The 26,281-nt window shown below is 44.4% G+C and overlaps 1 protein-coding gene across 1 annotated transcript in view; it reads left to right on the top strand.

Annotated features, from left to right (window-relative positions):
- APLF (aprataxin and PNKP like factor) overlaps window positions 1-25,388 on the top strand; it is a 791,103-nt gene extending 765,715 nt beyond the window's left edge. Inside the window, exon 11 of the mRNA XM_078649586.1 lies at window positions 25,233-25,388. Coding sequence (XP_078505712.1) covers window positions 25,233-25,249 — 17 coding nt within the window. The 3' untranslated portion in view covers window positions 25,250-25,388. The remainder of the gene's footprint in view (window positions 1-25,232) is intronic.
- The last annotated feature ends 893 nt before the right edge of the window (window positions 25,389-26,281 follow it).

Below are 26,281 nucleotides of genomic sequence, written 5' to 3'. Positions count from 1 at the left end.
TCACACCCTGCCTCTTGAGTTGAATGAAGAACAGACTGAGAGGCACCTGAGGCTGTAGCCTGCCAAACTGCTGCAGATGAGCGAAGCGCTAAGGCTGAAAGAGCCCAGGCAGAGGAGAAAAAGACTGAGGCTGGGAGGGCCCTAGCAAAAGAAAAAGTGGCCATGAAGGCAGAACAAATACATGCTGAGAGAGCCTTGAAGAAAGAAAAATGTCTCATGAACTCAGTCTTAAAGAGGTGGACTTGAAGGCCAAACAGCTGTTAGAATTAAGCAGAAATGTTGACAGCAAACCTATAGTGCCCAGTGGTGAATTCAGGGTCCCCATACCTAGGAACTTGGTGCCTGACTTTAAGGTGGGGATGGCATAGAGATGTGGTTTGAGGAATAGCTTTAGAGATGCACAGGATCCCTGAGGAGTATTGGGGAGCTGACCTCTGGAGGCATATGGCTAGTGAGGGTAGGGACGCCCCACTTGCTCAAGAGAAGGGGGACAGGATGAGGCCTCCCTAATGAAGGCGACCCTTGTCAAGAAATATGGATTCATCCCAGAATAGGAGAGGTTGAGGTTCAGGGACAGTCCGAATCTGTCCCACTAGTCCTGAGGGGATTTTGTAGACTGCATATGTATGGTACTGGATGCTTGGGTGAAGGGTATTGAGGTAAACACCTGTGAGGGACTGTACAATTTGATTGCCTGAGAGCACATTTTCAGTCACTGTTTTTCAGAGCTATGCCAACACCTTGTTGACTCCAAGCTTACTGACCTCAGTAAGCTTGCAAATGAGGGAGTCCTCTTGGTTAGTATCAGAGTATCTGGAAAGGCATTAGGGAGTGATCCAAAGGAGGGTAGTTCAGGTTCCCCCTACACAGTGACGGTAAGGTACACTGTGACCCAGACATGTCCGTGTATAGTGTGTGGGGTGAAAAGGTTCCATTGTTTTTCTAAGCGTAGGAGGAGAGGGTTTGGTGGGTGGGGGCCCAGGGTGGCCCATTTCCAACCAGAGTGCTTCGATTGTTTCAAGTTGGCAGCAAGCAGGGGGGCCGGTTCTGTACCAAGAGACCATCCACTTGTGGGAGCTCCACAGTGTTGCAGGAGCTGGGTGTAGTGGCTGCGCAAGGCGCCCTACCAGTTCTGTTTTCAGGTAGTGCTGCTCCACAGCTTAGGTTACAGAGGCGGAGGGTCAGGAGGTGGAAATAGTTCACAGTGTGAAGACCAGTGGATCAGGGTTTGCCAGCTCTGACAACATCACCCCAAGACTGACCCTGATGAGGCCATTTCTGACCTGGAGGGGTTCCCTGGGCTTCTACAGAGACAGAGGACTGGATACCTATGCCAGGTAGACCCCAGCATGACACATACTAAGTGTGTCACCCTTGAGGGGGTGGTAGTTCCACCACCCCGGAAGACCTGGCTTCCCAGACAAATATTCAGACTTAGGGTACTGAACCTGGGCTGAGTGGCCAGTCTCAGGCTACCACCCCATAAGAGGTGGGAGGTAGACTGAAAGTAAGGTACAAACCACTCGTGGCTTCTGCCCCCAACTCTGAGAAACCTTAGAGGTCAGAGAGCATTGGATGGCTGGGGGCCTGGCTCTTGACACTGACAGCTGTCAGTGACTTCTACTGGTTGTTGTCTTATGGGCATAATTTTCCGTGTGTTGGGGACAGAAGTGTGATCCAAGGGGCGAAATGGCCAAATCACCTTGTTGGCCATGGTGGTAGTGTCTGCCTACTGGACTACATCTGTGATCAAGTTAAGGTTAAGTGTTGCCCAGACGGAGCCCACAGATAAGATGGGTTCCCTATGGGCAGGTCAGTAACTCAGGAGAGTATAGAAAGAGGGGTTCAACTGAGTTCAGAGAGGCATAGAACTGACAAGTGCCACTTCATGACAGACCCATCTTCCATATTCTATTGCGTAAGCAGGGAAGCCAATCAAGGTATTGATTAGTCTACCCTGGCTTTTGGCTGGAGGAGGGTCATGTTGGATATGACGCCTTCTGCATGGTGACCCCCAAACTTTCTGCCTTCACTCCTCCTATTTTTGTTGGCTCTAGGGGCCAGATGTACGACCCTAAATTGCATGCGCCAACGGATTTGCAACCCGTTTGCACATGCAAAATGGCCCAGGGCCATGTACAATTCCTAAATAGCGAGTTGCAATTTATTTAGGAATCGCGAATCGCTATTAGGAAGGGGCTTTCCCTTCCTAATAGCGTCCCCAAACCAATGTATGAATGTTTTGTGACCGCAAATGTGGTCACAAAATACTTGCAAATTACTACCCTCTTCAAGTGGGTGGTAATGAAGTTGCAATTTGGAAGGGGTCCCCAGGGGACCCCTTCCACTTTGTGACTGTCTCTAAAAATATTTTTTAAGGGCAGGCAGTGGTCCCAGGGACCACTACCTGCCCATAAAAAATGAAGCAAAAACATTTCATTTTCTTTTTTTTAAATGCATCCCGTTTTTCTTTAAGGAAAACGGGCTGTATTTTAAAAGAAACTGCTTTATTTAAAAGCAGTCCCAGACATGGTGGTCTGCTGAGCCCAGCAGGCCACCATCCCTGGGAGGGCCTGTCATTCCCAATAGGTTCGCAAATTGCAAAAGGCTCATTAATATTAATTAGCCTCTCAATTTGCGACCCCATTGGGAATGGCAAACAGTGTTAAACACACTGTTGTACATGCCAAATAGCGCCACGCAAATGAGTCACAATTTGTGTGGCGCAATTTTACAGGTCATACATCTGGCCCTAGGACTGTATGCACTTTACTGCTGCCAACCAGTGCTAAAGTAATTGTGCTCTCCCCTTAAAATATGGTAAACTGGCTTATACCCATTTGGCGTATTTAGTTTACTTATAAGTCCATAATAAAATGACACTACCTGTGTTCAGGTCCTATAAGTGAAAAGGCCACTATTGGGTCTGCAGCACTGATAGTGCCTTCCACTTAAGAAGCCCTTTACACATATCTCAGGCCTGACATTGTAATCTGTGTATGCTGTTTCTAAACGGCAATTTCGACAGGCAAAACAAACCTTTTGCCAGAATCAACCCTTCCTTTTTAAGACATATAAGGCACTGGACACTCCAGAGGGCGGATTACAATGTATTTAAAAAGTAGGACATGTACCTTAAGTTTTCCATGTCCTGGTCGTGCAAAACTCTTTCATTCATTTTCCACTACTGCAATGCCTACCTCTCCCACAAGATAACATTGAAATTACATTATTGCAGTTCATAAGTGTACTTTCAAAATGGGAACAGGTAACCATTTCATGTTTGATGTCTCTGGAAACACAATTTAAATCCTAAAATATGGTGAAGTCAGATTTTAAATTGCAGTTCTGAAAAGAGCACTTTTAAAGTTAGCATTTTATTGCCTTCGCAATTCAGTCCATGTCTCTGGGTCATTGTGGGTCATTGACTGGGTGTAGCTGACAGTTAGCCTTTGTGTATTCCTCCTAGACCGCTTTGTCGCCATAAGTTGGCAGGGTATGCTCAGACGTGAGTCCCTCGCTCACTTGGCCACTGGATTCAAGCAAGCCTGGCTGAAGACGGCTGGAATGCCAGAAACCGGTCCTAGGAAGCTTGATTCCGGTCCAGGGAAGGCATGGCTTGGCAGTTCGGGCTGTACTGTTCCCATGAGGCACAGGGTCAGACTGATTTGCATATGGCCATGTCTGAACTGGGGTGGCAGAGTGGGCTAAAGAACGGTGATTGATGAAACCCAGATCTGTTGACTGGGTGTGAATGTTTGATTGGTTCAGATGCTCCGTCCATCACCACCCCCTTTTGTACCGCTTTGTCGCCATAAGTTGGCAGGGTATGCTCAGACGTGAGTCCCTTGCTCACTTTGCCACTGGATTCAAGCAAGCCTGACTGAAGACGGCTGGAATGCCAGAAACCGGTCCTAGGAACCTTGATTCCGGTCCAGGGAAGGCATGGCTTGGCAGTTCGGGCTGGACTGTTCCCATGAGGCACAGGGTCAGACTGATTTGCATATGGCCATGTCTGAACTGGGGTGGCAGAGTGGGCTAAAGAACGGTGATGGATTAAACCCAGATCTGTTGACTGGGTGTGAGTGTTTGATTGATTCAGATGCTCCGTCCATCACCACCCCCTTTTGTACCGCTTTGTCGCCATAAGTTGGCAGGGTATGCTCAGACGTGAGTCCCTTGCTCACTTTGCCACTGGATTCAAGCAAGCCTGGCTGAAGACGGATGGAATGCCAGAAACCAGTCCTAGGAAGCTTGATTCCGGTCCAGGGAAGGCATGGCTTGGCAGTTCGGGCTGGACTGTTCCCATGAGGCACAGGGTCAGACTGATTTGCACATGGCCATGTCTGAACTGGGGTGGAAGAGTGGGCTAAAGAACGGTGATGGATTAAACCCAGATCTGTTGACTGGGTGTGAGTGTTTGATAGGTTCAGATGCTGCGTCCATTACCACCCCCTTTTGTACCGCTTTGTCGCCATAAGTTGGCAGGGTATGCTCAGACGTGAGTCCCTTGCTCATTTTGCCACTGGATTCAAGCAAGCCTGGCTGAAGACAGCTGGAATGCCAGAAACCGGTCCTAGGAAGCTTGATTCCGGTCCAGGGAAGGCATGGCTTGGCAGTTCGGGGTGGACTGTTCCCATGAGGCACAGGGTCAGACTGATTTGCATATGGCCATGTCTGAACTGGGGTGGCAGAGTGGGCTAAAGAACGGTGATGGATTAAACCCAGATCTGTTGACTGGGTGTGAGTGTTTGATTGGTTCAGATGCTCCGTCCATCACCTCCCCCTTTTGTACCGCTTTGTCGCCATAAGTTGGCAGGGTATGCTCAGACGTGAGTCCCTTGCTCACTTTGCCACTGGATTCAAGCAAGCCTGGCTGGAATGCCAGAAACCGTTCCTAGGAAGCTTGATTCCGGTCCAGGGAAGGCATGGCTTGGCAGTTCGGGCTGGACTGTTCCCATGAGGCACAGGGTCAGACTGATTTGCATATGGCCATGTCTGAACTGGGGTGGCAGAGTGGGCTAAAGAACGGTGATGGATTAAACCCAGATCTGTTGACTGGGTGCGAGTGTGTGATTGGTTCAGATGCTCTGTCCATCACCACCCCCTTTTGTACCGCTTTGTCGCCATAAGTTGGCAGGGTATGCTCAGACGTGAGTCCCTTGCTCACTTTGCCACTGGATTCAAGCAAGCCTGGCTGAAATGCCAGAAACCGGTCCTAGGAAGCTTGATTCCGGTCCAGGGAAGGCATGGCATGGCAGTTCGGGCTGGACTGTTCCCATGAGGCACAGGGTCAGACTGATTTGCATATGGCCATGTCTGAACTGGGGTGGCAGAGTGGGCTAAAGAACGGTGATGGATTAAACCCAGATCTGTTGACTGGGTGTTAGTGTTTGATTGGTTCAGATGCTCCGTCCATCACCACCCCCTTTTGTACTGCTTCCTCCTAGACAGCCACGCTCAATGGGGGGCTTAGGTGTGACTGGATGAGCAGTCACTAGCAGGAGGGGAGGAGCAGGGTCCAGTCCCATTTAAACATGAGTAGACTATGTCCTATTTCCACACAAATTGCTGCACACTCCCCCTGTAGTTAGTCTGGAGCCAGGGCCGGGAAGGCAGGGCACCTGGGGTGGCATGGCGAGCAAAAGAATGATGGATTTAACCCAGATCTCTTGACTGGGGGTGAATGTGTTGATTTGTTCTGCTTTCCATCCATCAACTTGTGTGTCTTTTGCTTTCTCGCCTTAAGTGTGCTGGTTATGCCCACAAATGGGTCCCGGGCTCACTGTGCCACTGGATTCAAGCTATCCTGGCTGATGAGGGGTGAAACTCCGAAACTGGTCCTAGGATGCTTGTTTCCGGTGCAGGGAGGACCTGGCTTGGCAGTTCAGGCTGGACTGTACCCAAAGGGCACATGGTCAAGATTTGCATATGGCCAGGTCTAAACTGGGGTGGCATGGTGAGCAAATGAATGATGGATTAAACCCAGATCTCTTTACTGGGGGTGAATGTTTTGATTTGTTCTGCATTCGTCCATCAACTGGATGTATTTTGCTTTCTCACCCTAAGTGCTCCGGATATGCCCACACGTGGGTCCCGGGCTCACTGTGCCACTGGATTCAAGCTATCCTGGTTGATGAGGGGTGAAACCCCAAAACTGGTCCAAGGATGCTTGTTTCCGGTCCAGGGAGGACCTGGCTTGGCAGTTCGGGATCACAGATGCTGAAATCAAGCTTTTGGGCTCTTTGAGACTTTGAACGGGCATGTTTGCACTCAGACCCCCGTCACTCGCACCGCAAATCGGTGCAAAGCTTCGTCAGCCTAACTCTTTGCACTGCAACATCTAGCACTCGCAGGGACCCCAACACAAACCTCCAGCAACACCCGCCTGCGATGGCAGACGGCTCCTCGTGCTTCACCGACAGCCTCCTGCGATCCTCTCACTCCTCCTCGGCACCCTCTTCCACATGAACAGGACTCTTGCCACGAACTTGAGATGGTAAACTTCAGCTGGACTGATCTGGAGACTCTATCTGACCTGTGCGCCATTGCGGTCAGCCTGAAAGTGTGACTTTGAACCAGTCCAGCGCGACCAGATATCCCAAGTTTGTGCTTTTTGGTGCTATATGTGCTACATTCTTTAAAAATTCATATATTTCCGGTTCTACTGATTGGACTTGTGTCTTTTTAGTCTCGTTTAATTTATTAAATTGAGCTCTATTTGTCTAGCTTGATGTGGGATCCTTTTTGTGTGGTGTTTTCCCCGTTTTATTTTTTGAAGTGTTGCACAAATATTTTACACATTGCCTTTAAGTTAAGCCTAACTTCTCTGTGCCAAGCTACCTGGAGTTGAGCACAGTTTAATTTGGGGTTTGCCTGTGCGTTACCCTGACAAGGATTTTGAATGATGCTTGACATGGGCTCACGCCCCAGTCAACCAATAACCCAGATAGTCACAGTTATCTCTTTTATTTATTTTACATACTTTCATAGCCGATAAAGAATCAACTTACAAAAGGGTTGTTAACTGACTCAGAGGAGAGGGGGGAATGAAATAAAACAAATCTTTCATCAAAGCTTTCAGATTTGGTTAGGGTGGTGGAAGGATTGATATACTGCCTTAACCCTCTCTTGTAGTTGCCATTGTTTTTGGCAGCATTTCCTTTCTGCTCTTTTAATAGGTATGAAACATATAGCGTTCAGCCTGGAACATTACAATGAACAAAGATGTTTCATTGTCCTCTATACCTTTGAGCATCCTTGTAAGGACACCTCAATGTGGGCCTTTAGCATTCTGCATTCAATGTTGTAAATCTGATCATGTCCACATCCCATCCTTTGTGACTTTTTACTGGCTGTGTACTGCCCACCCTCTGAAACCAGCACAAAGTAGTGTACCTTTAGGCTTGATGCCCCATTGCATCGCTGCACCCTGTACCAAAATCTGTCCCTCTTCCTCTCATGAGCAATGACGACAGACAACTCCCCCAGATCTTGTGAATACCTTTTGCTATGGTGATTTTGCCCAAGTGACTTCCTAGCCACCCTTACAGCCTACACAGCAAAGATGCCACAGAAAATGAGGTTGCTTATTTTGAATGGTGAAGGTGAAACAACAAAAGGATTTGGCAACACCAAAGAAGACAGAGTGAGTGGCAAATCCAAACTCCGGTACTCCTAAGGCAGAGTTATTTACTACATGAAGCGCCCAATGTTTTTTCTAATGAAAAAGTAGTCCAAATATTAAATAAAATAGTTATATGTCATAGTCACTCTTTGGAATATTGTTATCCACTGGCATACAAGTCAGGAATTGTTTTCAAATTGATTCTCTATTGACGCATATTACAAAAAGACATTTACACTTTACCTAGCCTGATACTGACCATTCTTAACATTTTGTATTTTTTGCCCTCCTCCCAAAGAGGTTTGGCATTGCTTACACAACATATTCCCTAGCAAGTCTGCGATGTCAGAAATGGAGTGCAGACAGTATTTCACTGTTGTGGGGGAGAGGTTTGCAGTGGGAAGTAGGAAACTATTGAGGGAGACACTGGCAGGGCATTCAACCACTCTCAAGGTATGGTACAAATATCATATGAAAAGGATGACAGATTAAAAGTTTAAAAAGCGTTTATAGCTCACAGGCTCCCAAGTTAATTGCTAGTTAAGAATGCAAACTCAGGATGACACACACACACTTCAAACATATTTATAGTGAGTAAAATTGATGCTGCATAAAATGGTGTCTTGGGAGCAGAAGTAGAAGTGCCATAGAGTTCCCTTGACCAAAAGACCTCTTGAATGAGAAAGAAAAGGTCAATATTCTAGAGAAAGTTAAAAAGAGTGAGCAATGTCTCAGGTTTAAGAGCATGCACTGCCATACGTACCATTAACTAAAGCCCAATGATATGTAGAGTCAAAGTAAACTGAAAGCTCGCAGAAGAACCAAGAGATGAAAGACTGAGGAACATGGATTGGTGTGCAGGCCAATCAAGTACCGCTTCCAGAGTCATATATAAGCACACACCCAGAATGATCACCCAAACATTATAAAAGCAAGTTGAGTAAGCCCTCTTACATAGGCCACATTAATCATGTAGCATTCATTGGTTATTCCAAGTTATCTGTTTAAAAAAAATCAATGTGCTGTTGATGTGTATCTTCTTCCCTAGATGCTACAAAGGTAGCCAGTAAAGTTCTCTCAATTTTCAGTGACATCCGAGCAGTGGCAGTGCATATTGCAGACTAAGAAGCTGTTGTTCATTGCATTCTGTGCTTGTTATTAAGGTTGACTTAGCTTTTCATTGCTTAACACCAGGTCAAAATAACTCTTCCCTTGATTATCTGTATGTGTCTTGAACATTGAGCATCATTAGTCTATTCTTGTCTATTTACATTTCTTAGTACACCAAATATAATATAAATGGGTTATGTTCAATTTAATATATTTTAATAGCAGGCACTGGATCTCAATCAGAGCCGAGCATGCTAAAAGAATTCTCTTACGAGAAATATTATCATGTGTCTCCAAGGCCCATAGGAACCCTATGAGAGCCAAGGAGAAGCTGGCAACATGTAATTAAAGTAGTTAAAAATACTATCCATTACCCAGAAGGCCCAATCAACATGGCTGTAAATGTTGGACAAAATTACAAAAAATGACAAATAATATCTGGTGTCCCTCCAGGGCGAACAGGACCCCTATGACAGCAGGAGAGGCAAATCAGAATTGATTAAAATATTTAAAAAACATAGTCCAGTGGGCCCAATTAACATGGCAGACTATGTTGACAAAGCATCTAAAAGATGAGAAATAATCTAATATCTGGTGTCCCGTGGAACCCCTATGAAAGTTAGGGTGAGGCCGGCAATTTTTTTTTATTACATTTACTAAAAATAATAACCATGGCCCTGTAGGCCCAGTCAACATGGCAATGAATGGTGAAATACATTCTTAAAAAGGACAAATAACGGGTATATATCCAAAGCTCATGGAACCACTTTGAGGACAAGGGTTTGGGAGTCACAAAAAATAATTAAAGAGACCCTTCGGGGCCCGTCAGACATTGCAGCGCCGGTCTGATGAGGAGCAGAAAAAGCCTGATGATGAAGCATGATATCCTTTTGGGTGTGTGAGGGCGAATAAGAGGCAGGACTTGGTCTTCCCCTTCGGGATTGGATCCTTGAAACTGGGGATATACATCTGCCTCTTTTCCTTTCCCTCACCACTTTTTCTTATTTCTTCGCTACTCCAATCTGTGTTCCACCCCTAACACCTGAGAGAGTGCTCATGAAACTTTGTCTTTCCTGAAAACATAATTTCTTGAATCACTGATTTGTGTAGTTTATGTATAGAACTGAAATATCATGATAACTATAATCATTTGGCTTTTCACATTATAAATACAGTAGCTATTTCTATAGCACGACCCAAAATTGAATACTCTGTAGTTGATTTAGTAACGGCAGGTGCTATGATCCAACAACTCACTGTTACTTATTTGACAGATACCAGAAGATTGAAGTTGAGTTTAGAAATTGTACTTGTAACAGCACATTCTAAGCAAGGATCTGCAGCGAGCATTCAAATCAACATGCTGACCTATTGCACAGGCAACACATATCTAGAACTATGAATTAAATAAAAGGTACATGGGAAGCTTGGCGAGAGGAAGGCCATTTTCTGACTCAATTTTATCACTTTCTGAAACATATACATTTGATGGATTAGTATTGCACAAAGCAAGTTACATTTATGTTTGAGAAAGGTAGATATGTTTGTCCATAGGAATTAAAAACACTGATTTAAGTAAAGCAATTATGGAAAGTCTCTTTGAATTGTATAAGGTGGATTTCGCCTTCTGTGCATGTTTCCCCCTCCTATTATTTTGGGGTTCATTTCTATCAGGAAGCCACAGCAAAAGATGTGGGCAGTCTATAAGTGTGTACAACTCACGGTAATTTTCAGTGTTTAGTTCACTATATTGAGCTATGCATGAAGGTGAAATGATGTTCAACACCCTCGAAGTACTTTTATCCATAACGTACCCTCCATTTACACGAGTATTACCTCTCATGTGCATGCCCTAGTTATATTGAAAGACTGTGTCCTTTGCCTTAGAAACCCAGAGGCATTTCTGACATTTATTCACACTTTTCATTTTACGAAGGTGTTACATCTTTTCATAAAGACAAGTGGACTGTTAAATACAGCCTTTAAATACAGAGCATACAAAAGCAATTTAACCATGTCAGGCTATTCAATCATTTCAAAAACTGAAGGAAACAAGAATTGCCTCAAATTGCATTTTTTTAGTCCATTATAAGAAATGATGGCAAGAATAAGCCCTGACTGACCTGCAGGAGATCCCATTGTCTTCTGTAGGCACTGTGTCAGGGTGGTAGTGACACAGTTAAAATAAGTATAGTCTGTTCAATGCCTGGCACTGGTACATCTCTATCATTGCAGCTAGTGGTACATTCACGGGGCATGGTATTACAAACATCGGGTTCATAGGAAACACCTCTCTTGTTGCAGCACACACACCTTCTTGGCCCCAGAGAACAATTCTCTTCTACTGGGAAAGCTATACATGTCTTCCTGGGTAACTCACACGCTCAGAAGGGAGGAGGAGCCCTCTGTCTCATAATTAAACACCAGGCTACTGATTAATTGCTTCCTGCATGAACTTGTCACCTGTTTCTTTTCAGCCACTGCAGTTTGCTAAAATGTAAGAGAAAGTATGGGGCCTCCATTCAAGCAAAGGAAATCCACTAAAAGAAAAAAAATAGAAACTCATTCACTGGTTTGCTTAAGGGAAAAATCCCTGCAGCCTTTTCGAAAATGCACTTTTTCTCTTCCGAAAGCCTTGTTCACTTTCCGGTCAAGCTGCTCCGACCCCAGGGGTCTCAAGGGCTATGCAAGGGGTCGCAGTGGGCAAACCAGAGGTAACACCTGGCGACCCCTAATTGACGTCTATGCTGTCCTGGAGCCCTTCTAAACACATTCAGCACTGCAGAGTAAGCCTTTATACACCAGCATGTGCCTATCCACAAGGCCATACACCACAATTAAAGTAGGAACAAAAGTGCAAACAATTTACAATTCAAAATAACTCCACAGCAAGAAGGAAACTGGATGGATATTGATTGAAATAACATTTAAACATTCTCAAACGCAAACATCAATAGGCAATCATTACCCCTGACAAGGAATTTGCAGAAAATGCACATTAATCAACAATGTTTTATACATGATTACTCACACAAACCGCATCGTTAAATAGTGGAAAGTTAATGACAGGGAAGAAGAAGGCTGAGAAGAAAGGGAAATGAATTGCTGCTTGCGCTTTGAGCCCCATGCAAGCTCCCTAAAGGCAAATGCCTTCAAAAATGCCATAAATTCGTCATGAATTAAAGGCCATCCAAACAAAGTCAGAGAGGAGACTTCAGAAAAGGAAGAGGAAGTGTCTACTTATCTCTGACACTTTTTGACACTACAAAAATTAGGCACCGGGTAAAAAATCGAATTGAAATTATTTTCACTCAACAATCAATACCTGGCAACAAACAACAGTGCTTACAACATCATCTTCTTTTCGGGATAGCCTTCTAGTGCTGTTCCGGTGTTGCCTCGAGAATGTTTTTTCCATACAAATACAGTCTCATTTACGCAACGTGGCACAAGGATATAATCTTGGGCATTACAACCAATAAACATAACAATAAATTCCTGCCATCATGCAAGATTACACTCGTGTAGGAGAGTTGTTACATGTTAGAAAATAATGCCTAATTTAAATATGTTTGTTAGCATTTCTAGGCCGCCGTCAGCTTGCATTGACAGTTGTTCATATTTACAGAATAATAATGGCCATGTATTTTATTTCTCTCTTATGTCAGTGAGCCTTTCTCTCTCTCTGTGTGTTCATCTGATGTTCCATTTCAGGAAAATGATCTAAAATGATGGCTTAACTGTGGTGTCGCTACGAGCACAAAATGTAATATTTGTGTTCTCCTGACGAAGCATTGCTCAGGATTTTCCTTTATTTTGCAACTTTCCAGCTGTGAATGAGTACTAATTCGGAACTTTGACATTTTATTCTGTGCACAAGGACAGAATACAAGGATTCCAAGTTGAGTTTGAATCACTGGCCAAGAAACCTTGCTTAGATTGTGTGTAGATTGCAATGCGACGTACAATATTTATTTCATTTGTGGGTTTATTCCCTTTCTGTGTTCTGGTAGGCAGAAAAAGGTTGATTTGTTATGATTTGTTATCATTGTGCATTGTGTTTAATTTATTCACTGTTGGTGCTTCCCAAGCCCCCGCCCACACCCCCCTGTTCTGAGCCATTTTTTGACCATTTGGGGTAGTTTGCGCTGAGAGCTCCATAATATTTTTCCCACATAAGAGATGCACATTAAATTTGCATCCTTTTTTCCCAACATCCTGTGTATTCTAAAGGTACCCGGCGTCTGGGAAAAATATAGGTGTATTTCGAGTTTCTAGGGAAAAATTGGAAAAAAAGTGTTCCGTATAAAAGTGTCTTTTTTTCTGCTAAAAATTGCATCAACATTCACTTTATAGTGCCAAAGTCACAATCTTCCCAGCTTTCAGGAACATACAGCGCTGAATCAAAAAGCCTAAATCTTTTCCACAGTTTTGGCATTTTTCAAAGAAGTAGCCCATTCTTCCTATTTGTTTTGGTTACAACCCACTTACAGTTTGTGGTAGAAACCAGTGTGAAACCAATGGGTGATCCAGGAAAGCCAGAGATTTCTGAAAAGTAGACAAAATCCCAAATTCAGCAAAGGATTATGTGAAGATATTTCAAGGTTTTTACCAAATAAACGAACTGTTGAAATAAAAAAAGAATAAAAATGAATTGGAAAAAACGGCAGTTTTTAACAATGCTTACTTCTGTAACTTTTTGTCACAATAGCTGATTTACAAAAGCAATATACCATTGCGTCCGCTAGACCCATCTGGTTGGGAAGATATATAAGGTTTGTAGAACCCTAGGTTTCCAGAGCCAACAACTGAGATGCTCCATAAAATGTTTTTCATTTTGTGCTACGTATAGACCAATTAATATGATGAAATATGTAGAGTGATAAACGGGTATCAAGAAAACCTATGTATTTTTAAACTGGGCACAAGCTGTGGAGTTTAGGATCAATGGTTATTTGTAATTTTTTTAATTTGTGGGTACCGTACAAGAATTTGATTTAGAGGGTATTTCTCAAAATGCCTTCTTTCTTAAACACGAGTTTTCATTTTGAAGGCAAAAATGCAGTGAAATCCACTTGGTAATATCAAATGTTCTACTATTCGGTGCTCCCATATACCATTAGATAAAAATGGTACCTCACTTGTGTAGGTAGGTCTAGTGCCTACGACTGGAAAGGACCCAAAACGCAACATGGAAACAGCACATTGTTCCATTCAAAACTGACCCTTTTTTGCAAAGTTTGAAGGTGTGGATTTTTTGTCCTAATTCAGCCGACACATAGGGAAACCTAGCATATTTTTGAAAAGTAGACACCCTGGGGAATCTAGGGCGGAGTGACTTGCTAGGCTCTTCCAATGTTTCTTAGCCAGGCTCTCTTGCAAACCTAAAACACTGCCTAAGAAACAAATTTTCCTCACATTGTTGTGATGGACGGTTCTGGAATCTGTGGGGAGCCTCAATCTTCCTTCCTTCCACCCAACATTCCCCAAAGTCTCCCGATAACAGTGGTACCTCACTTGTGTGGGTAAGCCTAGTGCCCATAACAGGAAAACTGACTTTATTTTGTAAAGTGAGTAGCTGTGGATTTTGGGCCCTAGCCGAGCCGGCAACCAGAAAAACCTAGCAAACTTGCATATTTTTTAAAGCTAGACATCTAGGGGAATTCAGGGTGGGGTGAGTTGCATGGTTCTCACAACGTTTTCCTTTACCCAGGGTAGCTTGCAAACCTCAAACTGACTGAAAACAAACCACTCACCATTCCCTCAAGTATCCAGATAGAAATGGTACCTGGATGGGTTTGCCTCCTTCCTTTCTGAGTGCTCCTTTCAGGTCATCTCTCCCCCACCCATTACAGTATGGCATCCCTCAGAGCTCATCCATAAACCCTTCATTGTTTTATTTATTTAAGTTTTGTATAGCGCTAGCTAGACCCGAAGGTATCAGAGCGCTTCACAACGGAAACAAATGAGTATCAACATAACATGTAGGTCGAGCAGGGTAGGGAAAGTATGGGAAAGCATAGTAGGAAGTAAATATCTATACATTGATAGCATGAAGGCGACATGGCGGAGAGCAAGGGAGAGTCATCAGGTTCTCGCTGGGACAAAAAGACAGTGAGCTATAAAAGTCAGACGGAGATTCTCTTTACAATCCAGCTAGCTCAAGAAAGAAGGGTTTTAGTAGTGTCTTGAATTTTAGGAAGGAGGTTGTCATCCTGATGTGTGGGGGGATTGAGTTCCATATTTTAGGAGCATTTCCCGCAAAGGACCTGTTAGATCTTTTGCGTTTCTGTGCTTTCAGAGGTATGAGTAGGAGCGTGTTGGAGCTTCTGAGGGTCCTGGACTGACCGGCTCGCTTGAGTTTATTGGCCAGATATTCCGGTTTACCTGTATGCAGGGCTTTGTGTGTGAGGCAGGCTGTGTGGAAGTTGGCTCGATGATTAATCGGAAGCCATTTCAGGTCCTTGAGAGCCGGGGAGATGTGTTCAAATTTCTTAGTTCCTGTGACCATTCTAGCTGCTGCATTCAGGGTAGCCGTCAGAGGACCTAGGTGAGATTTGGCTGTTCCAGTCAGAGTAGCAATGCCATAGTCGATCCTGGAGAGTACCAGTGCCTGAGTGGCCTGTTTCAGGTCTTTCAAGGGGAGGAAGGGTTTAAGTTTGTTCAACATAAGTATCCAGCCTTTAGCTCAGGTTATGGAATCTTAGGGGCTTATGCTGGTATCCTATGCAAGCTTGTACTTTCATTCTCAGGCAATCCCTCGCAAGACATTGCAAACTTTCAAAAAGGTATGCTTGCTGTGCCAGAGTGGTGAATAATAATGGTCTACACCTCAACGCTAACAAGATCGAGATTCTCCTCCTTGACAAACAAGCTGTTTCCGATAACCACTGGTGGCCTTCCCTCGGGCCTCCCTTCAACCTAAGTGCACCATCGAAAATATAGGAGTTATGATGAACAATATCCTGGCCTTTGAGGTTCAAACTAAATCAGTTGTTGGCACCAGTATTGGACTCTTGAAAATCCTTAAACCGATCCTGGGCCTTTTTGACCTAGACACCTGTCAAACCATCATTCAGGTGGTCAACTTGTCCCGGTTGAAGACCCAAAAGGTGTCCAATCGTTTCATAGATCGGGCGATCGTGATGCACTCAAGGCCACCACACTCCCAACATTACAACACTGGTGCGCAGTGACACCCAAATGAGGCAGGGCGGAGGCAGCCATGCTGCGTAGGGAAGAAGTCAGGGTCTCCACAGGGTTAAAATTGCTGACACGTGGGACAACATGTTACAAGACTTCCAGGACGCGCACGATGCCCCACTGGACGAGTGATAGAGATAGACGTTTAGGGCCCACTGATACACGATCAGGGACCTATTTGAGGTGGTTCTGATATGGCCTGGCAAACCTGCTGCCCTGTTGTGAAGGGTGTATTGGATGCCTGCCTTCTCCGTCTTCCATCAGTGGGAAGGGAAGCTTTAGATATACATATGGAAGTATGAATATTGTTACTAATGGCCTTTGCGCAAGATGCCATAGGATTTGCTCCCATGACTGGACTTATATTACATCGAACCATGTATTTCTGCAGCGGTATACTCTACATTGTAATGGGCAATGGGCGTTTGGTATGAACGGCTGACCAGATTAGCAATGCCTACTATGCGTATTATGAACAAAACTCAATAAATATTAGTTAAAAAACAATTGTGTCCAGGCTGGGCTATTGTAACAATTTAAATCAATTTGTTACAAAAAGACTCTAGCTAGCCCAAAATGCAGCTACTAGGTTGCTTTTCTCCATTTCTAAGTTCTATTCTGCCTCAGGCCTTCTGCCCAGGTTACACTGACTCCCTATGGATACGCGTATTCATTTAAAGACCCTCTGCATCATCCACAAGATTCTTTATTCCGATGGGGTCTGATTCTGAGCCATCTTGCTTCATCCTATCGGCCAATACGCTCTCTGTGTTCCGCCAACCTCAACTTGTCCATTGTTCCTCGAGTCAGGAATGTCAGAGTGGGGGCCAATCCTTCTGGGGCCTTCTCTTTTGAACGTACTTCCTCTCTATATCAGACACGTCTAAAACCATCATTTTTCAGAAAATCTGTCAGGGAACTGCTTTTCTCATTCTAGCTTCTTTCACCTTTCCTCTGGGGTGTTGGCAAATGCAGTTGTATGTTCTATAGGCCTCATGCTGGGAAGCCCCGTTGTTGGGGCAGGTATGCGCTCTACAAATCCTATAACATAACATAACCTCACCTGTGTGGGTAGTCCTAGTGCATTCTGAGGAAATAAAATTGACAATTATGCCCCATCATTTCCCTGTTTCTGCCTGGTAGCCAATTTTATTCAGACAAGCACCCATTTTGTGTGTGACATCCATTTTGTCTTCAGACCCACGAGCAAGACACCCTACACCTGGCATCTCAGTTCATTGACCACACATTCCTGTGGTTCTGCCAATTCTGGGAACCAGCAGCAGTTAGTTCCTGTTTTAAGAAATAGTTCCTATTCTTGACTGCAAGCCAGAGATAAAACCCCCTGATGAGGAAGGGCCTTCAACTGAAAAGAGCAAGAACACATTTCAACATCACATGCACTCTCACAAGACATAGGACATGCCCATACCTTGACACATCTTGTTTGAAATTACTGTTTGTCACTTCTGCTTGTCACTTCCTTTTTCTTTTGCCTACTGATTGGATATGTATAAATATTCTGCTGTTTGAATGGAGCTTCAGACCACTCCTGAACCCGCTTGGTGAAGGAGCTCTCCCTTAACTCGAGTTATTGAATAAAACCCTTAACTCTGCACCACGGACTCCTCTCTCTTTGCTTACTGATAGCATTCTAGAAATTCTGATATATGAGGTAATAGTATATTTACCACATAATTCTGGCGCCTGAACAGGGACGCTCCCTCTTCTCTACTCGCCGGAGGTACGGGACCTGACCCGGTGCCCCTACAACGCCCTCGAAGGACTCCATGTGCACAGGGACGAGGTATTCTCGCAGACTCCCTCGGAGGCCATTGGGACTGTGGTTCTGCCCTGGTACCCACACAAGGCGGTAACGAAGATTGCGGAGCGTCTCCACCCAGGCCTGTATCCCAGTGAAGAAGACGAGTCCGAGGTTCCCAGAGCCCTCCCCGCGCAGCGTCAAGTCATCTCGAGATTTCAAGATTCCGACGTTTCTCACCCGGTGAGTACCTTTGTAAAAGAGGTTTCAAGTTCAGGACAGGTTTTCTTAAAGGACACGGTCAAGACGGGCCCTATTAAAGGGGTCCCGGTAAAGAATTTAAAGTTTTACTTCTGATCATTATTATTCGATTCTTGCTACCATGCCGTTGTTTTCAAAATTACACAGACTATCGACCAAAAAGGGGTTACTGGAACAGGAAGTGGCCATTCCTGCGAAAGATACCCCTGGTCACTTCATGTATCTCAAACACGGCCTGGGCGCAATAACGTATTTTGATCTGTGGGTAGATTATACCAAGAAATTAGATCACAAGTACAAATGGCCTGATACAGGGACTTTCAATATGGAATGTATTATGAAGGTAGAAGAACAGTTATGGAAAAAGAAGGCTAGACAGTCTCAATTAGACTCAATAGAGTTATGGAGAAGGGAAGCACACAGGAGACAACAGAAGGAACTCAGTAAGTTAGAAAAAGGGAAGCGAATGTCAGAACAAGCCAAGGAAGAACAATTGCAGGAAATAGGCCGAGAGAAACTGGCAGAAGAGCGAGACCGACACGCACATGCCCAAACTTCTGGCCTCTACCCAGTACTACCTACAGACCCAGATAAGAAGCGAAATTTCGACCATACCCCTTCGGCCCCCATGATGGATCCAACTATGACATATCTTCTAGATAGTCCACCACCACCGTATATTAATACCACCATTCCCGAGGTACCCGAGATACAGCCACAGGGAGGAGCTGAAGGGGGAACATCTGAAGTAGAGGGTACATCTAAATGCCTTAAGGGCCCCATACAGGAAGAATTACATGTCTGCCCCTATGATCAGACACCAGGGACGGGACCGGATGCTTTAGTATCACACACATTGAGGGATAGCACCGATGCCCTCAAAAGCTTGGTGAACTCGAAGGAGCAATTAGATGCAGCCTACGATTTCCTACGTACAGGGGACAAGAAAGAAACAGTTGCAACACTTATGAAGGGCAGGAGAAAGAAAGAAAAACAACAAATTTTCACATTCCTGGTCTCCTGTTTCCTTAGAAAATTAGATGCAGAAGGCCAGGGCGTACCACCGGAGTTTCGGACCTTGTTTAGTAACCTGCCCGATTATGATACCGTTGACACCCTTGAGAAGGGCGTCATAGTCTTTACAGAAGCAGTAATTAAATATCGAAAAAACCTAGACGACGAGAATCAGGAACAAAACATAATCATGGTAACACGACCCACTGGTAGAACTACTCAGGGCCGTGGACCTCCCGGGACAAAGGGTACTAAGTTCCCGATACCTCCCTGGGGGTACCACGACCAACAATTTGAATACATAGGGCCCTCACCTGAAGAGGTGTTCGAAAACACTGTTCAAGCTTTAGATGATTGGCTGGACACGGAACCTCCACTCACTACACACGAAAGGGAAGTGGCAAGGGCCGCCGTCCAATGGGCTGCATACCCTTCTATGTATGATGATGACATGGTCGCCCAATTATACCCTGCATTAATCCCTCATGAGCAAAGACTAGCGAGTATCTACATGATACAACATTTGATTACATTAATGGAGAGATGGTGTTCCCGAAACCAACCCAAATTAACCAAACTCTTGGAAGATTGTGTACGTAACAAGTATTTGCACAACACCCCAATGTTCCTAAATCAATTCTTTGAACACAGAGCCCAATGCCATGGACGTCTCAGTAGCCAGTGCTCAGACTCGACACAAGGAAATTACCCGTTACCGGAAGTACACCCTAGACCAAATGCTCAAGGGGGCCTGGAACGAGTATTTGTTTACACCCCCCTGACTAAATTAGAAATGCTCGAGATAAAGAAATTGGTCCCCACCCATGAAAAGGATCCTGTAGGGTTCTTTAGGGAACTGGGGGATGTATTGCGAATAGGCAGCCTGACCTATCCTGACATCCTCGCTCTTCTAAAAAATACTCCTGCCCGGGGGCATATTTGGTAAATTGAAAGAGAAAGAGTGGGAGGTGGGAACACATGTAATAAAATGGACCGAACTCGAAAACGAAGATAACACCTAGGCCCCCGGACAACCATTAGGTGACAAAGTCAAATCATTGCCAGATGCAATAATGGCAGTTCTCCCTCAACTTTTGCCCACTAAGAGAGAAGACTGGGGGGCTATTTCAGCTTGCAAACAGAAGGTAGATGAAGATGTAGGGGACTATTATACCAGACTAGAGCGATGCTTTACCGCCAACAGCGGACTCACACCTGCCAGTTAACCTAGTTTTAATCTCGCACATTCTTTCACAACGAAGCGCAATATTGAAGCTAAGCGCAACCTCAAAGCGCGAGCTTTTAGAAACGTTTAACGCGACCTGTTGAATCGCATCAGAATAGCCTTACCAGAAAGGAAGCGCCGTCTACAAACGAAGCGTAGGCCTCAATAATCGTGGCGAGGCCTTGAATCGCTGCCCACTTAAGCGCTTAGCGCTGAACAAAAAATCAGGAATATGCCCCTCCACAGTCCGTGCTGAGGGTAACAAATGAAACGTATTTGACGCGTATTAGAGGAAAGTTCCCTGGCGAGTCTCACGCTTCGTGAGTGTCTCCCCTAGGAACTTTTCTCACCCATCGACAGTTGGTATCAGCTGTTAGAGGCTCTCACGGAGTATCGCTGTCTGAGTTTTAGAGTGACAATTCCTGCATATTTAGCGTTTTTGGTACTATTCGGTGAAAAGGGCTTTCACAATTTTATGTCTAGATGCTTAGAGCTTCCTTAAGAATCCTCTAATTATTTCCATAAATAGCCTTTATTATAACTAGCCCTTATAGTGACAATTTTTAAGTGGGAGAATACAATAGGGGCGAATAGCATTTTATTTTTAAAAAAAAGGGGGCAAAAGTGAAAATGTATCTGATTCAGATTCAGATGTTAACAATGCTACACTCCCTAATTTTAATAAGGAGGATTTTCGCATTATGATCCAGAAGTAAATGAAATACTGTTTAAGGGAGACCTTTGCCCAATTTGCTCCTCACAAAAGACCACTTCCTTCCCAAGAGGATGTGTCTGATGTTTTTATTCAAGAGAAAGTGGGAGCCAAACGTACCAGGAAAAGCAACCACACTGCTACCGGGACGCATGTGAGCACGGGAGGTCCTAGCACCTCTGATATTATTGGTGGTCTTAGCACCACAAAATCTTTGGATGGTCTTCGCACCTCAAATAATAGAGATGTCTTTTATGACACACATTATTCGGGTGCCCCTTGCGGCCCAAATACCTTGAACGCCCCTAGCGGCTCATTGCTTCAAAGTGCTCAAGACTACCACGAGGGTTCAGATGAGGACGAGGATATAGACCCAGACGAATACGTTCTGGATTTAGATGATGGGGACTTAGGAATCTTTGATGAGGAGAATGAAACCCCTTCTACTTCCAAAGATAGTATTCTAAACCCCCTGGGAGAGGAGATGTTCTCCCCCCTAAATCTAAAACATCCCCGTTCCTCACAATGGTCTCCCCAGGAGCAGGTCTCTAAATTTATTAAAAAATGGATTTGTTTCCCTCTTGAAAGAGGGACAAGGAATATTCTAAGGGCTGAGTGTTCAAGACCCTCAATCGATGAGAAAGCTTGTTATGCCCCTAACATGGACCCCAAATTAATTAAGTACCTTTTTAGACTTGGGCGCGACCCTAGGAAAGGTCTTGAAAAAGCCTTTAAAGGGTGCCAAGATCGCCTACTGGACGTGCTTGGTCCATTGAGCAGAATTCTTGACTCCGCTGAGGAATGTTACCTTAAAGGTACCCAGCTTGATACAGATCTAATAAGAGGTTGGAGTCAAAGAGACCTCATTCTCCTAGGTAATGCTAATACGAGCATTAACGCTGAAAGGCGTAGGCTCGTCCTTTTTAAACTAGACCCTAAACTCACAGATATGGCTGAGAAGGAACCTTCCTCGAATCCAAAAGGCCTGCTCTTTGGTGAAGAGCTTATAAGATCTTTGGGAAACTACGTCTCAACTTTTACTGCTCTTGATAAGGCCCAAAAGAATATAAAGAGAGTATTCAGCAATAATGTTTTTGGAAGGGCCGGAAGAAGGGGCCTTTCTTCCGGCCGGTATAACCAAAGGTCCTACCAGAGATCACGCCCCTTCAGAAGAGGTTCATACCAGAGTAATTGCTACAACACCTCCAACCGTGGAAGAGGAAATCCTGCAAGAGGTGGAAGATCTCGATCATCTTTCTGGTCAAACCCTCCAAGTAAGTTCCCTTCATTTACTCTCTCCTTCTACCCCTCCAAAAGTGGGAGGCAGACAAACTCTTTTCGAAAAAATGGGAGGAAATAACTCAAGATCCGTGGGTACAGTCCACAGTAATAGGCTTTATGATAGATTTTGTTCAAACTCCGTTTCAAACCTCATTCCCGAAGGATATTCCCATCTCAGTAGAGAAGGAGAAAATAGTAGAGGAAGAGATATCCTCTATGCTCCAAAAAGGAGCGATATTAGAAGTTCCCCTGGATTCCCATACCTTTGTAAGCTCTTTGTTTCTTGTAGAGAAAAAAGGAAAAGGTTGGAGACCGGTTATAAATTTGAAGGGCCTGAACAAATTTCTCGTTTACAGGCATTTCAAAATGGAAGGAATACATCTTCTAAGAGACCTTCTTCAAAAAGAAGACTGGTTAGTCAAACTAGATTTGAAGGACGCCTACTTCACTATCCCGATGGCGGAAATACATCAACCTTACTTACAATTTCTTTGGAAAAATCATCTTTATCAGTTCAAGGCTCTCCCCTTCGGGCTTTCGCCCGCCCCTTGGTGTTTTACCAAGGTAATGAGAGCAGTAGCTTCCTTCCTAAGAGAACTGGGTGTTCATCTTATTATTTACCTCGACGACATCTTGATAATGTCCCAGGACCTGCCTCAGATTCGCATCGACCTGGAAATGGTTATGAATCTGCTGAAAAGTCTAGGTTTCATTGTCAACAAAGAGAAGTCTATTCTAACCCCCTCCAAATCTCTGGATTTTCTGGGTTTCACTCTAGACACTTCCAAATGTGTTCTACTTTTACCTCCTTCCAAGATCTCGAAGATCAAGAAAGAGATTCGTCATGTTTTGAGACAGCAAGACATCCCTCTAAGGGAACTGGCAAGACTCCTCGAAGACCGAATCATGCTAGGTTCGGAGCCCAAAACAGAGCTAAATTGGTGGTTAGAAAACCTGGAGGCTTGGAATGGGAAAGCAATTTTCGGTTCGGAACCGGACTTTGTTTTGGAATCAGATGCTTCCCTTCTTGGTTGGGGTGCATGTTTCCTAGACCGGAATACGGGTGGCGTTTGGTCTCAGGAGGAGTCAACTCAGCATATAAATTTCCTAGAACTTACTGCCAGCCTTTACGCCCTTATGAGTTTCAAGCACTCAATACAGGGGAGTTCGGTTGTTCTGAAAATGGACAATGTCTCGGCAGTAGCCTACATCAATCGGTTGGGAGGTACGAAGTCTGCCGACCTTTCCAACCTAGCAAGGAAACTCTGGATGTTCTGTTTAGAACACAAAATTACCCTCAGAGTAGAATATTTCCCAGGGAAGTCGAACGCTTCGGCCGATTGGAATTCCAGATTCCTTACGGACTACAGCGATTGGAAACTGAACGTTTGTGTCTTCGACTCACTAAATTCTAATTGGGGTCCATTCGAAATAGACCTATTTGCGACCCGTCTCACCTCTCAACTAGAGCGTTACTTCAGCTGGATGCCGGATCCCGGCGCACAGGCAGTGAACGCATTTCTCCAACCCTGGTCAGGGATCAATGCTTATGCCTTTCCCCCATTCGCAATGATCCAGAGAGTCTTGCAGAAAGTGAGGCAGGACCGATGCTCTCTAGTCCTAATAACTCCCTTCTGGCCATCACAGGCGTGGTTCCCCACTGTTCTGGAACTGACCTTCGAAATTCCAATTCTCATTCCTTCCCTGAAAGGGGACTGACGTAAACGGAGATCCTCACCTAATGACCCTATCAGGGAGTTTGAACCTTCTTGCCTCACCTAATGACCCTATCCGGGAGTTTGAACCTTCTTGCCTGGAGAGTGTCAGGCGATCTAACGAAGTCTCAGGACTTTCGTTATCAGCTTCTACTCTCCTCAGAGAGTCATGGACACCGGGAACTCACTACAGATACAACAATATCTGGAAATGCTGGTTTCGTTGGTGCATGGAGAGGGATTTGGATCCCACTCAAGTACCTATCGTTGACATAGTGAATTTTCTCGCTGAACTCTTCAACAAAGGATTGAGTTATAGATCAATCAACTGTTATAGATCGGCGATCTCTGCTGGTCATGTCCTTATTAACGGCAAGTCGGTCGGTAAAAATGTTATTGTTTGTAGGGTAAATGAAGAGCATTAGTCTAAAAAGACATCCGAGGCCGAAATATGATTCTCTCTGGGATGTGAATTTGATACTAGATCTTTTTACTTCCTGGCCGGATAATTCTTTTTTGAGCAGAAAGTTTCTTTCTATTAAACTCGCAACTCTTCCTTGCCTTATCTCCTGTCGTAAAGTTTCTGATGTTAAAGCTCTGGAGATCTCTAATAGGTCTTATAATTTATTTGGAGTTAAATTTGAGGTCTATAGAAGAACTAAGACCATGTCTGATTCAATCTTCTATCCTCATTTCGATCCTTCTCCGAAACTTTGTGTAGTTGAATGTATGAAAGCGTATGATATGACAATGTCTAATCTTCGACCGCTTAATGAGAATCAACTTCTCATTTCCTTTGTTAAGCCTCATAAGGCTATTTCCTCCACTTCCATTGCCAGATGGGTTAAGTCTGCTCTGTCTCTAGCTGGTATTGATATTTCCAAATTTCAAGCTCATTCTCTTAGAGGTGCCATGGCAAGTAAGTCTCTTTGGTCCGGAGGTAAGTTGGATGATATCCTTAAAGCTGCTGACTTGTCTAATGCAAGTACCTTTGCAAGGCATTATTGTAAACCAATTGAACACATGTCTAATGTAGTTTTACAGGGCTACCAACATGCATAATGTAGCCTCCGTTCTTGTAATGAAATTGCGATTCTCCTATTATCATGCCTAGAGAATCTAGATTTCATTAAAGACACGGAGGCTCACATTATCCCACCCAACCCTTCCCATGGTATTGGGTATAACTTAACATGATGTTATTTATCAGCTTGATGTTATGTATTTGAAATGTTTATTAATTATTGTTCAATTGTTCATCTGGATATGAGTCGGATTTCTTTGTTTTTAGGATACAATTTTCATTGTCCTCTTTCTTTCAGATAACCCTTCTACTTAATCTACTTTGGACGTTTTCGTCATCAGGAGGTCGATTGATTGTCTTCTTCTTCAATTTTGCTTCTATTTACTTCGAATATCCTGGAATCTACTGAATCTACTTTCGCCAGATTTAAAAGAGGCTGATGGTTGCTATGTGTAATGTCTTACTTTATCTCAGTCTTCTTATTGGAACCTTTGTATTGTGATGCGACTGGCTTGGATCTGCAATTAAAAGTCATTGCATAATGTGAGCCTCCGTGTCTTTAATGAAATCTAGGTTCTCTAGGCATGATAATAGGAGAATCGCAATTCCTACATGCACCTTTTTGTCTCCAAACTAGTTGAAAATGCACTGCCTCAAGTAAAGAACAGAGTACTCAAGGTAGAGAGCACATGGCAGGCGAATACCGCCTCTCAGATCTTACAAATGTTACAATACCACCAGAACAGGATACGTGAAGAAAGCGAACAAGAGAAACGTAGAATGAAAGACACCAAAATGAAGGCTTTAGTAGCCCAGACAGTCAGCACACCAACTCCAGCTACACAGAAAGGGGGAGGCCCAGATAAAGGCGGTTGCAATTACTGTAAACGGCCCGGCCACTATGTACGCGAGTGCCCCGTCCTGAAGCACAACTTAGCTACAGGAAAAACAAAACCTCGTTCCTACCAGCCCCGCCAGGAAGATGCAGGGACGGAACAGAGACCTTCCCCTTCTAGACCCTCACAGATGTACATCGGAACTGATTTCAGTGCAGATACATACCCCGACTTTTCATGAAGAGGCCCAGAGAGAGAAAAAGCTCCACCCATAATACCCATTCCAGTAGATCAGAAGGGTCCCTATGTAGATGTCTCAATACTGGGGGAGGAACGAAGGTTCCTATTAGATACCGGTGCGAGTAGATCAACAGTCAGTCACCAACAACTTCCAGAGGTACCTCTCTCGGGCAGAAAAAATATATCTCTGGGTTTCTCAGGACAACCCATTGTTAACAAAACATCGCAACCCTTACCCCTGACACTGGGACCACTTACCACTGTCACAGAC

The sequence above is a fragment of the Lissotriton helveticus genome, chromosome 6 (assembly GCF_964261635.1).
Source record: "Lissotriton helveticus chromosome 6, aLisHel1.1, whole genome shotgun sequence".
Classification (NCBI taxonomy): Eukaryota; Metazoa; Chordata; class Amphibia; order Caudata; family Salamandridae; genus Lissotriton; species Lissotriton helveticus.
This window is presented reverse-complemented; position numbering and strand designations above follow the sequence as displayed.